Here is a 17940-nt window from a genome sequence, read left to right on the forward strand (position 1 = left end):
TAGTCAAGATGACGAGGATAAAATTGGTAACACTACTTGTTTAGATGAGGTTCAACCATTTTCATTTTATTATAATGATGATTATGATGAGGATAGTGTTGATGAAGAATTTGAAATAAGTAGGCATAATGATCAGGAATTTGTTACTCCAATTGAGCTTAATAATGATAATGTTTCTAGTTCAAATCCAAATAATTTTAATAATTATTACCTTTTCAAAAGGACGAGGATTTGACTATAGATACCCCCGTTTTAGACGATGTAGTATTTCCTTTTGATTACAAAGCTATTAATGGTTTAGAGGAACGAGTTTTTTCTGAGAATATTGTTTTAGAGTCTAGCGATTTAGAAATATTAGTCTTAGACAAAGAAAGTGAACTCGTAGAGATGAGTGAGGATGAACCATACTTAGAAGCATCAATTGACCATTTTCAGGAATCTAATGACCTTGAAATTAGGGAAGTTGTGACTAGTCTTTCTAGAGACACTGAAACTCTAAGTTTGGGGGTGATTATCATTCTCCATGTGCTTCAACTATTAGAAAGGTCCCTCACTTGGGACTTGACATATGTGCCTCAACCATTTTACAAGATTATCTTCATACACGTTTTCCTGAACCTAGTGATGTCCATAAGGAAGTTCAGTTGTTAGAAACCCATCCTCTGGTTGATGTGGTTTAACCAGGTTATGATATCCAGATTGACTTTGTTTTCCCACGAAATATTTTTCGACCAATTGTGGGAACGTATAAGTTTCATATGTGTCAATTATTAAGTTTTGAGACTAAACCTAATTACTTTAGGAGATTAGGGTCGACACATTTGTTTAAGGAAGACCACCACTCTCATTGTGGTCAGTTGTGTGAGTCAAAACTGATTGACTTTAAGGATCCACAATTATTCAGGTTATTATTATGTGCTTCTAAGTTTTTACTTGAGTTTTTCCATACTCTAATACTTGAACCGGACCTTAGCTTTGAGGAATTCCAGCGCATGAAAATATTTTATCTAGACCCTTTCATAGAGCCTGAACCTGAACCACAGCTAGATGTAGTTGTCTTAAACAAGAAACTAGATAAGGGTGCGCTTTATTTGTTAATTTTCTTGGCATGTTGCAGATTCCTTTTACTTGTGATAGCTCTATTTGGTTTTGATGACCCACATATATTTCGGCTATTACTTTATGATACGAGGTGATTAATCCTTTGTTATGTCTGGCTGAAGACGTTAAACTTAGCACTTCTTGGGAGGTAACCCAATCTCATGCAACATGGTAATATCTTTCCTTATCTCTTTTGCTTCAAATGGTAACAGTTTCTCCTTGTTCATGCTTTTAATTTCATCTTTAGAACATTGAGGACAATGTTAGGTTTAAGTTTGGGGGTATGGGAGAAACTTTTTAGTTGCAGTATGAATAAATAAACTCCAGAGCTTAGAAATGTATGCCTATTGAGGATTGCACTAACTAATCTAAGTGGATGGAAGCATTTTGATCGTAGGAGTTGAGGAACCAATCTGATTAGATGGCAACATCTAGAAGAGTCTATTCATAAAAGCACAGAGCACAGGTGTTAGAAATAACATGATAGTTTCACCATATCTCGTTGAGTCCTTTTCACTTCTATTTTTATTTTATTTTGTTTTTAAACTATGTTTCTCTAGGTGATAGGTGGGGCCCACGATTCAAGTTGTTACCAATGCTAGGGTGAATTAGAGTGATTGAGATACCAAAAAAAAAAAGTTGAAAAAAAAATAAAAAAAATTGAGACCAGACCATTCGACCAAAAGGAAAATTCAATAAAGTCGACCACTGGTACCCTTGTATATGCCAGTTGTGTTGACCTAGAGTTAGGTTATTGACCACTGGTACCCTTGTATATGCCAGTGTGTTGATATTAGTCAGACTAGTATCTCAATCCATTAGGATAGGTTCATTTTGGCGGAGGCCTTCAGACAGATATGGGAAACGCCGTTCACTTAGTAAACATCAAAACCATCTATTTTTTTTTCTATATCCATCTTCTTGATCTATCCATGTGATTAGTTTTGACTCCGGATATTGATGTCCATAGTGCAACTATTTGAGTAGATCTCTGTCACTTTATATGAATTTTAGTATGCTTGAGTTCAAACTCGTGTACAACAATTGGAATTTCGCATCAGGGTACTTCATCCTGTAGTCAATAAGTATGCCAACCAAGGATATTCTTTAGCGCCTTCCAAGTTTCTGCGTAGATAGCTAGGGTCCGGAGTAATGGTTTTGTGGGTATATCTCTTGTAAGCCCTCCCGAGACTATAACTCGGCCACTAGGGACACCTAGGGGTTTAAAGGCTTATTGCATACGCTAAATGCAATCGACGATGCCTGCGACAGTGAGTTAGGATTTTATTTTGTAGTTTTGATTTGCTCGGGACTAGCAAATAATAAGTTTGGGGGTATTTGACAGACACATTTATGTGTCTAATTTGTCCCAATTGTATATATTGTTAGTGCTCGATTTTGTACTTATTTGGTTATTTATGTCTTTGTAGGTGTTTTTGGAGAAATAAGCTTTTGCGGCGAAATTGGCTCAAAATGTGGCATTTGAACCTCCGTAGATAACGTACCAGAAGCACCCCAGAAGTATGCCAGAGACACCCCAGAAATACCCCGGAGGAACCCCGAAAAAGTGTTGAAAACATCCCAGAAAAATTACTAAAGGCACCCAAGGGACAAGTGTTATGCGGACCCCAGCACCCTGAATAAGGGGTAACCTAATTAATAGGGGGAGGTCACCTTTACCTTTTGAATTTTGAAATTGGAGGGAAAAGAGAAACATCTATGGCAGATTTGTTGTGCGTGATTTGGAGGAGTTTGAGGTCGACTAAACCTCTGATTTTCATAGGATAGACTCCTTATGGGTTTAGGAATCTAATATGGGTGTTGGAAACGATTAACTTGGGCTCAATCGACGGGTTTTTACCTCAACAGCAAAATATGGAAAGTCACGTGTATCACTTGTTTTAGGAAATTCTAGAGAGACTAAAGAGCTATAAACCTTCCCAAAGATTCATATATATCTAATGAAGAGTTTAGAATCAAAAGGAAAGCTCAGAAACGCGTAGAAACTCTAAAACACGAAATTGCCGCAACTTTGCCGTGAAGAGAAAGGAAGAGATTTTGGAAGATTTTGGAGAGATTTAATCGGTCTTTTTGATATAAATAGATTGGATGGGTCATATAGAAGAGGGGTCGAAAGTTTGGGAACCTTAGGAGAGCCATAGAAGAAGAAATCAGAGTTTGATCAAAATATTTTTCTGCTGCTGCTGCTGCTGAAGAACACGAAGAACAGACCCTCATTGACAGTCGTTCTTCAACAGTGACAACAACCAGCGGCTGACGGTCTTACAACAACAGCGTAACAACACTTTTAATTTATCGTTATTCTGTGACCCTTTCTGGCAGTGTTAAACTCACTGCTTTAGCACTATTTCATCTTTTAATCAACTTTTGGGATATAAACATGTATTTTGAGCAATTGATTAATATGAGGAGCAAACCCCAAACACTGGGATGACGGAGGAAGCCCTATTTCACGCATGTGGTAATTCTAATAATTCTTTTATGACTATTTGCATTGATTTTTAATCGATTTATGATTTTTATTGAATGGGTGTGATTTCGTTTGAAGGTGTATGCTTGGTCTATGTATTTTTGATACATCATGCTTTTGATTTACAATCATTGCTTTTCAAAAATCTACTTTTTGGCAAAGAATAAGAGTCCATATTTTTAATATTTGATCTATAATTGATTGGAATTATTATTTGAATCACATGAATGGAATTTCGTGGAATCCTGAGTCTCAGTCTCTCTCGGCATTGTGACAAACCTTTTGTATATATATTTTTATTTTAAGTCTAGTACCCAATCTTATCAAGTCCGAGTTGAACGAACTTTACTACCACTTTCAAAATTACATCATCTAGGCTGTCATAGGCTTTTTGGATATCTAATTTGAGAGCTATTTTTGGATCTTTGTTGGGTTTAGAGGTTCTAATGTGATGGAATAGTTCCCCAGCAATTGCTATGTTGTCGTGTATTGATCTTTGTGGTACAAAAGCACTTTTGAAAGGGCTTATTAAAAAGGGTAGAATAGGTCTAATTCGGTTGACTAATATTTTTGAGATGATTTTATATGTGACGTTGCAGAGTCCTATTGGTCTAAATTGTGAAGGTTTTGATGGGTGGTCTACTTTAGGTATTAGTGTTATGTTTGTGTGATTCATGAGGGGGTGCATATTAAGATTATTGAAGAATGCTTTAACCATCGCTATCAATTGAAGATGGGTTGTATCCCAGAATACTTTAAAAAACTTACTTGTATAGCCATCCGGACCCGAAGTACTTTCGGAATTAATGGAGAATAGTGCTTGTTGGATTTCCGCTGTAGTTACTTCCTTCGTAAGTTGGTCTGATTGTCTAGGAGTCAACCTTGGTCTGATGTTTGTGAAAAAATCTTGATTTATTTCTGTAGGTGGGGCTGTATATTTATGAGAGTAGTGATCTAGGATAAGCTGAACACTGTCCTCCTTTTTGGTAATCCAGTTATTTTGTGGGTCTTGTAGTTGTTGTATATTGTTACAAGCTCTGTGAATGGTAGCTTTAGTATGGAAAAAGGTTTTGTTGAGATCACCTGATTAATGCCATTGAATTCTAGATCTTTGTTGCGAATATGTCGCATGACATTGTAATAGTTCTCCATGTTCTATTCTCAGTTGTTTTTCTTGAATCAGCCAGAGTTCTAGATCTGATCCTGTTCGGGAAGCACATTGGTGTTGGGCGCTCTTTATCCTGGCTGTTGATTTCTTGATTCTAGTTGGTAGGTGGCCAGAGGTTTCCTTATTCCATTTTAGAAGTGTTTGTCCTGTTGTAATGAGCTTCAGCTTCAGCTGGAGGTTGAGTGTAGGTTCATTGTCGTGTTGTTTTTCCCAAGATGATTCGACTATTTGTTTGAGTTGGGGATGAGAGAGCCAGAGGTGTTCGAATTTGTAGTTTTTTGTTCCTTGCCAATCTATTGCTTTCTTTTGTAAAAGTATTGGGGCATGATCAGATGCTATTCTTGGAAGGTGAGTAACTGCCGCATGGGGGTTTGCCGTTCTCCATAGTTGGTTTGCTACCGCCCTATCTAATCTTTCTAGGATATTATCTTTCCCCATTTGGTTATTTTTCCAAGTGTATGGGTCTCCTCGGAATCCTAAATCTATAAAACCCATCTCATCCATCAGAGTGAGTAGAGGTTGAGATTGAGCATATGTTACTTGCCTTCCTCTTTTTTTTATGATTGATTTAAGACATCGTTGAAATCTCCTATCAGTATCCAGAGTGTAGACGGATTAATATTGCTGAAGATTGTTGGAAATGCTTGCCAAAGATTTTTCCTTATATCTGGATGTGGAGGGCCATAGATACCCGTGAAGAACCATGGTTGTTCTGGAAGCGGAGGTGTAACTTTTGTGTGTATGTAGTTTTGAGATTGAAGTAATATTTGGATACTTAGGTTATCTTTCCACATTAAGCAAAGTCCTCCTCGTCTTCCAATTTTTGGGATGTTGAAAAAGTTATTGAATTGAAGGGATTGTGTTAATCTTCTAATGTGTTGATCGTTAGCAAGTTTTTCAGAGAGGAAAAGGATGCTAGGCTTGTGAAGATTAACTAGTCCTTTTAAATGTTGAATTGAAGGTGGTAGGTTTATGCCTTGTCAATTCCAAGCAAGTATATTCATAGTGGAGAAGATGAATTTTTTGGTTGGGCCTTGTTGTCGGAAGGATAGGGAGGTTTAAGTATGGATTTGAAGAAATTTTAAATGGGTATTGAGACGCTGGTATACTTAGGTTTAAGTGGGATTTAAGATAATAATAGAAGTGATTTGGGGAAAAGAGATTTACTGGTTAGACTAGATCACATTATAACATTCATCAGGCAAACAATTAGTACACATAAAAGGGAGGATCTAAAGTACATAGAGAGGAGTAATTAGTATACAGAAATGGTAAGAGCTGGGATGATTCAAGGATGTCTTCTTTTTTTTTTTAGCTAAATCAGGCAAACAATGATTTAGAAGCTGCTAAAGCTATATAGAATAGAGGTATAAGGATTTAGCATAAGAATTGAGGATATGCTAAGACTAGTGAAGTTCAAGATTGCAACCCAGATTTATGATAACAAGCTGAGAACTAAGATGAAAACATGAGAAGGATACAAGTATAGTTCCTGATTATAAAGACTATTGAGGTTTGAGGTAAAATTAATATGTTTTGTAACACAGTGTTTTGGAAATCAGATGAAACATAAGAGATTAGAATGCAACTGTAATACAACCTAAGACAAGAAGATTCAAGCAGTTTTAAACCAATTGAGGGATTACTGGCTAAAAAAGTTAAAGAAGTCAGTAAGAAGACAATCAGAATTCTTAAGGGAAATAAGGAATTCAGAGCAGACTAATAGGGAGAAATTGAGATTTTCGGGAAGTCCAGAAAAGAAGAGTTCTAAGTGACTTATCCAGATAATTAACCTTTACTAAAAGATGAAACAAAGCAAATCGAAGTAGAGCAATATCAACCCAAGGTAACCAGAATAATGCACAAACAAACCAATGAGAACCAGAATAGTGCAGTACTAAAACAATGCAAAAACATAGTGCATACTAAAGGCAGGGTTAAGGAATTTAACTTAATCAGAGTGCAGATTGCAGGACTTAAGGGGTAGAATTCACATATTCGTTTATATCACACATTAAGGGGCATATTAACTATATAAGAAAGTCATACAAGCAGTTTGAGCAAGCAAAAGGTGTAGACCACCAACTCAAAGTAGAAGGCAACCTAGTAACTAGCAAGCATATTATACATCGTGATATGGATATTAACAGGATGTATCAAAATATCTGAAAGACTAGCAAGCATATAAAACATAGGTATGGTTATAAACAATGAACCAGAAAAGAAGAGGGATATCCACCGGCCTTTGAATGTGTCTTTTGTTGCATTGGGTAAATCTGACTATGGAAGATGTTGGTGCTGAGGGTCTTGGGAAATTGCAGGTGGTGCAGTAGTGTCAGGCTGTGTAGAACTGTCTCCAATAGAAGCAGTGCTGAGAGTGCAAATGATGGAGCTGGTAGATGGGGAAGATATTGGTTGTTCCAACAAGTCAGGCTTGAATTTCTTAGTTGGCTGAAAAATATTAATCCATTCATCTAGTTCCTCATTAGTTACAATTCTTGAAAAGTATGGTGTTGATGACGAACCGATGCATGTACTATTAAGATAAGCTTGTTGTTCGGGATTGAGTCTCTTAATGGCTGGGCTTGGTAAGTCACCATCCGAGATGAGTTATGCTTCTTCTATGTCCGAGACAAGGAAGATTGTAGGACTGAACGGTTGATGTATCTCAGAAATTTGAGGAGATGAGTGAGATATCAGTTCAACACTTTGATTCTCAAAAATGCCATTTTCTTCAACTAGTCATGTTTCTGCACAGAACCTTGAAGATTCTGAGCATGTGCCGAATTGAAAGCCTTCTTGCCGGTAACCTTCCTCGATGACGAATAAAATTTCAGACCTGTCTTGATCAGAGATAGCATGGGATTCAATAGGAGTTGAAATCCAGTCACTCCAATCAGTATCTGGTTCATCAATGTCTATATTGTGTAGCATCTCTTGATGATAGTCATCATCATATTCAGGTTCTATGAAAGGTCCTAGAGCATGAAGATTAGTCTGGATAGGTACTTGAGGTGGGTTTTGTTGCAGCAAAGCCTGGTGGTTGAGCAGGTAGACATCAATGCAGTTTTGGTGCTCATGTCCTAGTCTGTGACAATGCCTGCAAAATAGTATTGGCAGCTCTTGATAGATAAAGTCAATTTTGTTGACGGTGTTTCGATCATTAGATGCAGTGGTATGAAATTGAAGTGGCTGTGTAACATCAATTCTAAGCCTAATTTTCATGGTGCTGTAACCATCGTGATGGTGAATAGGGTCATTAAAAGTTGTTAGAACCCCAAAGTGTTGAGTGTTTTCTATGACATTGAGTATTCTGGTTTGTTCAGGGTACATTTTGTGGATTGTGATCTCAAAAATTCCAGTGTTGACTTCAAAGCTATCAGGGAGAGAAGTGAAGTTACATGGTTGAAACATGAAAGTGTCTCCATAGATCACCCTAGTTCCTTGCCTAAGCACAATAAAATACTCAAAGCTAGACTCAAATTTGATCAAATAAAAACCTCTACCAAGCTTGCTAACCGAAAGCTCACCAGAAAGCTTCCATCTGTATTTCAGAGCATTTCTTAAGAAAAATGAGTTTTTATTCATTTTTGTTAAAAAGCAACCAACCAGCTGATGCTGCCAATCTGAATTAGGAAGATGAGCATTCCTAGCATGTGAATCAAAAAAACCAGAGCTTGCAACATCTTTAAATCTACTAAAAGACATTGAGAAACTAACTAAAAGGAGAACAGAACATTACAGGAAAGGAGACAGGCAAGGAGCTAGGGAGAAAAGGAATTGGGTTAGATATAAAAGCTTGTTTTGAGCCATATTTATAGGTGAAAGGGTCATAGAGAATTCTTTAGGTTTTATTTTAAATTTGATTTTAAAGTTCCGACTTAAGTAAATCTGAGAAAAGTTTTGCAGAATACATGGGGCAGAAGATGAAGCGTATAGAAAGGTTACAGCAAGAAAAATAGGCCTAGGGTTACCTGTAAAAATCTCTAATTGCCACTTCAAAAAACTTTATCTTCAAGGGGGATTTTAAAATTGAACTGAGTAGACAGCAGCCACAGAGCGGATGAGTAGTACTCCTTGGAACTTGTAGTGAAGATTCTCTGAAATGAGAACCGCCATTTATCAGAGAGGAAAGGTTGAGAGCTCATGATGAGCTGTGTTTTTCCCGCAGGCGTAGACAATATTGAATAAAATAAACCAGATTTGAGAAGGGATCATCAAATCAGATAAATCAAATCTTCAGCATAAAGAAACTTGCTTGAATCGATGGATAGTTGAATTGAAGAGACCACAACCATGAACCAACAAATACATCACCGAAATCAGGTTTAAATCACACCAACATCTAATCAGAACTTTCCCCAATCCTTTTAAGGACTACATCTTGAAAGGGCCGGTGGATTATGGATTTAGCTAATGGAAATTGTGAGATTCATTGAAGTTGTTTTCAGATTTAAGGTTGCAGGGAGAATCGATTTAGGGTTTTTTTTTTTTTCTCTTCTTCTTATTTCGTGGGTGACTTGAGGTTTAGACTAGCTTTAGACTTTTTTGTTTTTTTTTTGTTTTTTTGCTGTTTTTTGAGTTTTTTTTTTTTTTTTTTTTTTCTCTGTCATCGTTTAGTTGGTTGAGGTCTCCTTAACCCCGCCTGCTGTGTCAAAATTAAAAAAAAAAAAAAAAACAAATTTAGACACCTTACCTAACTCCCCAAACCTAAAACCCCTTCGATTGCACGCAGAAAATTTACCTCTCTCGCTCTAGATTTCTCTCTTCTTTCTCGAATCACACTCATCTTTCTCGAATCACCATTGCGAATCTTCATTATCAACTACGTAAGAGTCATTCTTCATTTTTGAATTCAACAGCATTTGAATCTTCAGTATTTGTTGATTAATGTATATTCTATCCGCAGGGACTAATTAAAGAAAGAAAAATTGAAGAAATTGTTGAAAATCAATTAGATTCAACCAAAATTGGGGAAAAAGGTAAATTTGTGCTTAATTTTGATTTATAACTTTGTTTTGGATTTCAATCAATTTCTATGCAAAATCCTGTTAAAAAGTTGATTATGTTGTATCGTTGTATTAAAAGTGATAGCCATTAGCAAAAACCATTACTCTTTGAGTACTCTGCAGACCAAATGTACAGTTTTAAGTGTGATAGCCATTAGCTTCTGTTCTGTTCTTCTCTGGTGTTAGTTGGAACTTTATGAAAACTTAGTTTATTTCTCTTTGTCATTTCATGATTTTTCTAGGTGATTTTCTTTTGAACATAATGTTTTAAGTTTATGCTTTACTCTGAAAATTCCTCCTTCACGTAGATTTGGTGCGAGTACATTGGCAGGGGATTTTGCTTACCAATGTAACAGTTCGGCGGGCATTGTATCTAATGTTTATCCGGCATTGGTTAAACCACAGCTTAGAAACTTAGGATCGAACTGTTACCATTCAATTTGAAATCTTCTCTATCGTTTACAAATTTTACAGCATTTAGATAGAACGGGGAGTGTTGATTACTTAAAACATTTATTGCCAATTTTCAATAGATTGATTGCAGGAATACCAGCTTTGTTAGGGATTACATTTGGATTATTTTTTTTCCTGCATTTCGATAATGTTGTAGCGATATTTCTGAATCATGAATGCAGTTTTCTGTTAGGTGAGTAGAGGCAAACCTGTAGAGGTTAAGAACATCTTAAATGGCATTGTTAAGGATTACTACAACACTCCTAAAACTGAGAGGGAACAAGCTAAAATACTTTGGCCAGGGGCATCTTGTAATGAAAAACTTGGCAGAGTGAAGAGAACCCCTGCCAAGAAGAAATAGAAGGCCTCTTTCTTTGTTGTTCGTTGCTGGCCAACGTTCGGTTTAGGCTTGGGTTTAGTTCTTCAGGTTGTGTGGTGTGTTTGAGTTTACTTTTGTCTAATCCCTTATTTGCGCTTTGGCTCCCTCCTTCTTGGGTCTAGTGTGCCATCCTTAGTTTGAGCATTTATCATGGTATACTCAATGAACGATTTAATCCACCAGTCCATTAACTTAGTCCACCTAGCAGAAAGGAAAAAAGATGGAGAAGTACCGGCCTGAAAATGTACTTGATAGAAAGTACAGTTAATTTTATCTAATTTTTTTTTAATTTCATGGCATTGTTTGCTGACGAGGTGTTCTCCACATGTCTTTTTAGGACAGTTGATTTATTTCAGTTACAATACAGTTATCGATGCATTGAGCAGAATTGGAGTCTTCCTACAGATGTGAATAGCATGACTAAGATTAGTCCACACTAGATTTTTTTTTTTTGTTTGTTTGATTCACAGCCTAGAGCAACCAAACTTGCATATTCTATGGATGATAATAGAAAGTATTAGAGGAGAAACCCTTACCTAGTACTGAAAAATCATTGATCTTGTGGACTATAATTGCATTCAATTTCACCTACCTGGTATTCCTTCTCGCAGATGGAACAATTACATGACTATACAAGCAAAGATTGAAGGGACTCTGAAGACTATTTTTACTACTTGTATCTGTGCTAAGGTACACTATAGTACTGGATGAGCAGGTTTGTTTGTTACTGTGTTAAGAAACTTGAGCGCAAGCAGTTTATAGAATGTCCAGCCTGTCCCAACTTTCTGGCGGGTCTGTCTACGGCTTCTTTTTTTTGTTTGTTTATTCATCTGAGTGTACATGTGATATTTGTTAATATGATATTTGCTAGTTCCCACTGTGTTTTTCAATAGCTTCCCCATGTTTTTTTCGTAATAGTTACTGTAAAAGAGCATATGGTTCGACCTACCTAAGTTTCAAACTAGTATAGTTGAATGAGTTGGCAGAGGGCTGTTATAACTTTTATCTTGTTATGCCTTTAAGTAGTGTAGTATAAGAGGCAAACTACACTGTATGCGAGTTTGTACAAGATTAAAGGTTTATATCTTAATTTTCACCTTCCCTCAAAAGAAAAAGACAAAGCAACCTCTGTAAGAAAGCAGATTTGAGTTCCCAGCCATATAAAAGTTTCCAACTATATTATGATCCGATAATGCTAAGTTAATCAATTAGAGTACTTAATGGAAATGACACTTCGATTATGGGTTTGTGTGGATGTGTGATTATGGGTTTGTGAAATGACACTGTTGACTCTAACCACCTACTGCACAGATCACTGTTGACTCTAATTTACCGAACACACTGACCCTAGAGCATATGGCCTGTTCATCTGTTATCACTGACCCTAGAGCATATGGCCTGTTCATCTGTTATTGCCATGTTTGTCCATATAGATTTTTATGTTTCAAATTGTGCTGAATTTATTGGTAATTGCAAGACTTGTATGTCTAAATTCTTAAGTCAGGGGACAACAACTGTTTTAAAATGAAAAATATTTATTAGTTATTGCAAGGCTTGTATTTCTGAGTTGATTTATCAGTTTCTGCTTTCATTGAAGTGCAGCTGATGTAATTGATCTATTGGTTCACTTTGCGTTTCAGGATGGATAAATCCTGGATGAGTACTGATAGAACGAAAAAACGCTATACAGAAGGAGTCGCGGCGTTTCTGCGGTATGCTGTCAACCATCTCAAGGAGGAGGGTGAGACATATGATGAATTTCTTATGCTGTGTCCATGTACGGATTGTTTAAATCTCCGTGCATGCTCAGTTGGCGATGTAGAAGGTCACTTATTCGTAAATGGAATCGGTCAAACGTGAACAATGGTATGCACGCTGAATTTGAAATGGGAACTCCCACTGATGCTCCAGACGAAGATTTTGGAATGGGAACTCCCACTGATGCTCCAGACACTATAGATATGATGCAGGCTGCAGAAGAGTTCCAGATGACCCTATAAAGTTTAAAAAGTTACTTGAAGATGCTGAAAAGCCCTTATACGAAGGATGTCCCAACTTCACAAAGTTGTCTGCAATTGTGCAGTTGTTCAAGTTGAAGAGTAAGCACGGTGCATCGGACATGTTTTTTAATGAAGTATTACCCCTGTTAAAGGACATGCTTCCCAAAGAAGGTAATTTAATGGTGAGGAGTACATATCAGGCCAAGAAAATATTGAAAGCAATGGGTTATACAAAGAGACATGCATGTATCAATATCTGCTGGAGAGTCGTGTGTAGTTACCCCTGACCAGTTGAAACAAGCACATTTCTATGTAATGGAGAACACACCTGAAATTGAGCCTTACATAGAGTAAGTATTAATTTATTTATTTTCCTGTATTTTTTTTGTACAAAATATAATAACAATCATCATTGTATACCAGCCGACACAAGCTCTATTTGAAAACTAAATATCATACTAAAAAGCGAGCATGGCTGGAGAAAGAGCACTCTAACTCGTTGGGCGATTGGTTAAAAAATGAGGTAATAAGTTGTAGAAAAGTGTCATGTTTGCTATGTTATTATATTCCTTTAAGGTGAAGGTTCATTCTAATAATGAATTTCAGGTTGAGATGGAGTTGGCAGTTGATAGAGAAAGTATCTCAGAGAACTTAAGATGGATATCACACGGCCCAGACTACGAGGTAACGAAGTTCACTGTATATCGCATCAATGGGTATTTATTCCGCACAAAATCTCGTGATGGGAGAATTCAGCAGAATAGTGGGGTTCACGTCGAGGCAAATGACATGCACATATCTAGAGACAATGGTCTAACATATGGTAAAGCGTCTTATTATGGTGTCTTGCAACAGATATGGGAGTTAGATTACGGCGAAAGAAAAGTTCATCTGTTCAAGTGCAATTGGGTCGACACTAAACGTGGGGTCAAAAGAGATACTCTTGGCTACAAGATCGTTGAGCTTACTATGTTGGGACACAAAAATTATCCTTTTATTTTAGCATCACAAACTAGGCAGGTATTTTATGTCAAAGGCCAGAAAAATAAGAAAAAGTCTATTGTTTTTGTGGTACCTCCCAAAACTTACAGAGATGCATATGATGATGGCAACGATGAGGAATTCAGTACAGTAATTTTTTCTGGGAATGAGAATATCTTGCCTGCTGTAGATCCACAAGACTTGGGTAAAGAATCCCGAAATGATTACTTCCGAACTGACTGTTAGGGTTTACTTATACGCAAACCAAAATGACACTCCAGCTGGTACGTCGCTTTATTTCCTTTAATCAGTGGTTATTCAGTTAGTGACATGATATTGATAGAACGAAAATGATGGCCCTTTTGTTTATTCATGTTCCTTAGCATGCTAGTTGTATGTATGCGCGCTTTATTCTTTCGAAAATGAATAACATGATTTTACCTTTGTCTCACATGATATTGACACTCAACGGCATCTATTGTAAGTCTAGCTTTTCATTCTGTAATGAGCCACTGTGCTATATTATTCTTGGCAGGGAATGCAACTAGTTAATGCTGGAACTCTTGAACTTCCACAACTAGTCAATAAACTTGTAAACAATGTAAGAAATCTAGGGCTTTTTTGGTTCTTCGATTGAGTTTCTGAATGTTACCAAACCAATCTTATGCTATAAATTGTTGTAGGAATTAGATTCTTACAGTTCTGCAATCTCAATAAAGCTATATGGTAGTGAAAAGATTCTGCCATCTCTATGGGGTATTGGCTAGAGTTGTCAACTAGGCTAGGTACTTTTAAATAGAGCTACAGGTTACTGAGTAGGTGCTGCCATCTCTACGGATCTAGTATTAAAATCAATATCTTATGGGTCAGTTTAATAACGATGACAATGCGATCCAAGACATTAGCAGTGGGTATGTTTTTCTGCTGTTGCTTGAAATTTTGTTATTTGTTTTTGTCATGCATTAAGATTTGTGGGTTTGGTTATATTTGTTCTTTAGATTGACGAAATTGGTTCACGTCATAGCGATATAAGTCCAAGCCTATCAAATACTATTGTTGACTTTTGAGCACCCATTTCTTCAAATATCTTTTTCTTTAAATTTCAAATTATGAGTGAATTTTGTTATATTTATAGCTGTAGTTGGTGCTGGAGCTTCGGGGTATTAAGGAAGCTCGGCTTGTGATTACCTAGATAGATAGAAATTGTACCGCTGGTTTGTAGTTAATGACCCATGTACGCAAATTTCTAGGGCTCGTACTAATTTTGCTGATTAGTATACTTGAGCAGAAGAAAGCCTTTCAGATTTTTTTTTTTCCTTATATCGTTTAGAGTTTGATTTGAATTTTGAATCATAGAAGAAAAACCTCTTGGTAGGAGTAAGCATATCTTTCGTTTTGACTACCATGATATATGTGCGTAATTTTCCTCTTTTTGCTACTGTTCGAGTAAATGCATTTATACTGTTTAGACTTTAGAGGGACAAATGCATTTCTTTTGTTGAACTGAGAACCCTGTTTTCATGTTGTAGGTTTGGGCTATTCACACGTTACACTATCATGGTCATTAATCTACCGTTGTTGCTCAAGTTGATATAGTTGTGATGTGAATCGTTGGTCCGTGAATGTATTGTGCGCTGATTTCAGCAGCCGTGGAAGCGTAATTAGGTACCAAATGTATTTGGCAGTTACTGCAGTTGTATAAAGTTATCTGCATCTGGAATAATGAAATGTTGTATTATGAGATTTTTTATAAATTTAATTTGATGTGTGTTGGAGTGGTTCATTGTGTTGTAAGAACTCTAGTGATGTGACATGATCATAATAGTATGACATCAACATAATCTTGTATATATTGTTATAATTATGTGAATGGGTTATGGTGAAGATTTCATCTTAGGAAACAATGTTTTACATTTGTTTAAAGGATACATTCATGAACTGGTTTCGTGAATCGAAAGGGAAACTATTAGGCTTATTGGTCCGGTTATTCTTTGCAAATCTTTTGATTGCCAATATGTGTGAGATGGTGAAACCGATCTTAACTTATGTTATGTATCTTGATATAACTAATCACAATGTCTGACTTATGATTTGGTATGACTAGTTTTTATTAATTGGTATAAACGATCCTAAGTAATCATCATGTGTTGGTATGATCGATCCTTGTAATTGGTATGATTGATCGTAGTAATTGGTGTGACCGACTATGTGCAATCGATCCTTGTAATTGGTGTAACCAGTCCTAATAACTGGTGTGACCAATCACAAGTAATACCATGTGTATATGGAACCGATCCTGGTAACTGGTGTAACCGATCCTAGTAACTGGTGTGACCAATCACGAGTATTTCCATAATTAGGTATAACCTATCCTAGCAATTGGTAGAACCGATTGAACCCATATATATGATTTGGTATTTGATCAACCTCATAGTAGTCTTGGAATACTGGTGAACCAAATCTAAACTTGTTTGGAAGTGTAGTATAATCGATTCCAAGAATGCAAATCCATGTAAATATGAAATAAGGGTTTGCAGTGAAAAGATGTCAACATACTTTGAACATGAACAATAACTCTTATCATTTATTGTTTAAAGATATTCCTTAGTGCTCAAGGACTGTGCCGAAATAAATTGAGAATCTTTTAATTAAGGTTTTTGGTTTTATATGCTTTAATTACCAGCAATTAAATGCATATCTTTAGAGAATCAAAATTAGTAATGTGCATTTACTAATTGGAGATTTCGGAAATTTTGGACAAGCAATTGTTGGAATTAAAAAAATCAAATTTTGATATTCATCGCATATCTTGAGAATATTTTCGGTTTTGGAAATTCCTTGGTGTCCAAACATCCTTGGTCTATAAATAGCAAACTATCCTAAGAGCCAGGCAAACTTCATCTTTTTGTTGTTTCTGGTGGAGCCGTCTAATCAGAGAGGAAAGTATCATAATTAGGTGAAATCTCTTACAACCGCTCGTTTAAAGTCTTCTGTGGGATCAAGAAGCTCTACGAGTACCGATGGTGGGAAAATAAATAATTGCATTGTTATTAGTTTTTCGATTGATTTGATTGACTAACGGTTGTTGAAACTTTGATTGCACCTAGTTTGTTTATTCTTAAGAATTTTCTCTTCTGAAATAAGATTCACTCAAACTAGATCGAAGTATCGACGGGATCTTTAGAACTGTTTGTAGATCTGAAGACATCTTGTGATAATCCATTTTTAACAAACTCCGTTCTGTGTGTGATTGATCACAAGATATTCAAGTGGTGTTCTGCAGGTGTTTATTAAAGATTAAAGAATATTTGAAGACAAAGAAGATTTCTTATTTGGTTCTCATATCTTTGGGTGTGCACAAACCTTGATCGTATGGGATCCAAATAGAATCAGATTTATTCGAATGATTAGTTGCTTGAGATCGGCATTATCAATGCTCTTTGAAATATATTTTGATTGAGTGCGAATCTATACTTGACTATTCCGGTAGTTAATGTTAGATTGATCTAACCAGACAAATGAGTTTATTAGATTAATTGGAAGAGCCTTTGCCAACTACTCATCTATATCTTGTAGAAAATATTGATTAGAGTGGTTACCAAACAGATTCTTTCTTTATTGTTTGGTACACGATCCTAAGGACTTGCTATTCACGTGTGTGACTCTAGAAGTCGAAGGCGCTGATTAAGGATTTTTCGTGGGTTGTAGTAATGAAGGTTCGAACTCTAAGACTTGTGAAGATTAAATTTAAAAGTTTAATAAAATTATATACACAATTATTAACAATGGGTGCGAGAGGTAACCAAGACACTAGATTCCACTATTATGCAAAATTGAATGATAAATATTTCAAAACTCTATTCAATTCTTAAGTCCTCTTTTATCTTTAATTCACTATCAATCATACAGATTCTCAAACATTATTTGTAAACCTTAAGCATAGATTATCAAGAGATTAAACCAAGCATAACCTATCAAACTGAATAACAAATAATTAAAACAATCATTCAAATAATTTAAAACTCTGCAAAAGCCACGATTAGGTGAATTATATAATTAAATGAAATAGTTACCCATTTATGTTGCGTGAATAGCTTCCTCCATTGCATTGGTTACGAGGGAATTAGCTCATCATAGTAAAAAGGCTCTCAAAATAATTTATTATGGCTCAAAAATGGTTTACAAATGATGAGAAGAAGAGAAAATGGTGTAAACAGCTAATGTGCGACCCACAGTAAGCGTCACACAAGAACGATACATATGAATTGCTGTAATAAATTACGACCCACACTCCGCTGTCGCTGTCACTGTTGAAGAACGACTGCTCTGGCAGGTCCGTTCTTCGTATTCTTCATCAT

General features: G+C 36.2%; 1 protein-coding gene across 5 annotated transcripts; it reads left to right on the forward strand.

The window, feature by feature from the left end:
• Nucleotides 1–9447: 9447 nt before the first annotated feature.
• Nucleotides 9448–15363, forward strand: LOC113313694. 5 transcript variants are annotated; one of them, XM_026562493.1, is made up of 8 exons: nt 9448–9589; nt 9670–9742; nt 11213–11291; nt 12242–12951; nt 13025–13124; nt 13208–13285; nt 13457–13866; nt 15112–15363. In XM_026562493.1, exons 4-7 carry the CDS (start codon nt 12842–12844, stop codon nt 13826–13828), a joined length of 660 nt encoding a protein of 219 aa, XP_026418278.1. In that variant the 5' UTR covers nt 9448–9589; nt 9670–9742; nt 11213–11291; nt 12242–12841; the 3' UTR covers nt 13829–13866; nt 15112–15363. The 5 variants fall into 5 exon arrangements, with proteins under 5 accessions (XP_026418278.1, XP_026418275.1, XP_026418274.1 ...); XM_026562490.1 differs by having other exon boundaries at nt 11213–11316; nt 13208–13866; XM_026562489.1 differs by having other exon boundaries at nt 13208–13866.
• The last annotated feature ends 2577 nt before the right edge of the window (nt 15364–17940 follow it).

This window comes from Papaver somniferum, chromosome 9 (assembly GCF_003573695.1).
Source record: "Papaver somniferum cultivar HN1 chromosome 9, ASM357369v1, whole genome shotgun sequence".
NCBI classification, from domain to species: Eukaryota; Viridiplantae; Streptophyta; class Magnoliopsida; order Ranunculales; family Papaveraceae; genus Papaver; species Papaver somniferum.

Bases quoted from the DNA above. Each gene is read 5' to 3' on its own strand.
- LOC113313694 (XM_026562490.1), top strand. From the start codon at position 12,842: ATGCATGTATCAATATCTGCTGGAGAGTCGTGTGTAGTTACCCCTGAC. The intron at 12,952-13,024 runs GTAAGTATTAAT...ATTGTATACCAG, and splicing joins GAAATTGAGCCTTACATAGA to CCGACACAAGCTCTATTTGA. The intron at 13,125-13,207 runs GTAATAAGTTGT...AATGAATTTCAG, and splicing joins GCGATTGGTTAAAAAATGAG to GTTGAGATGGAGTTGGCAGT.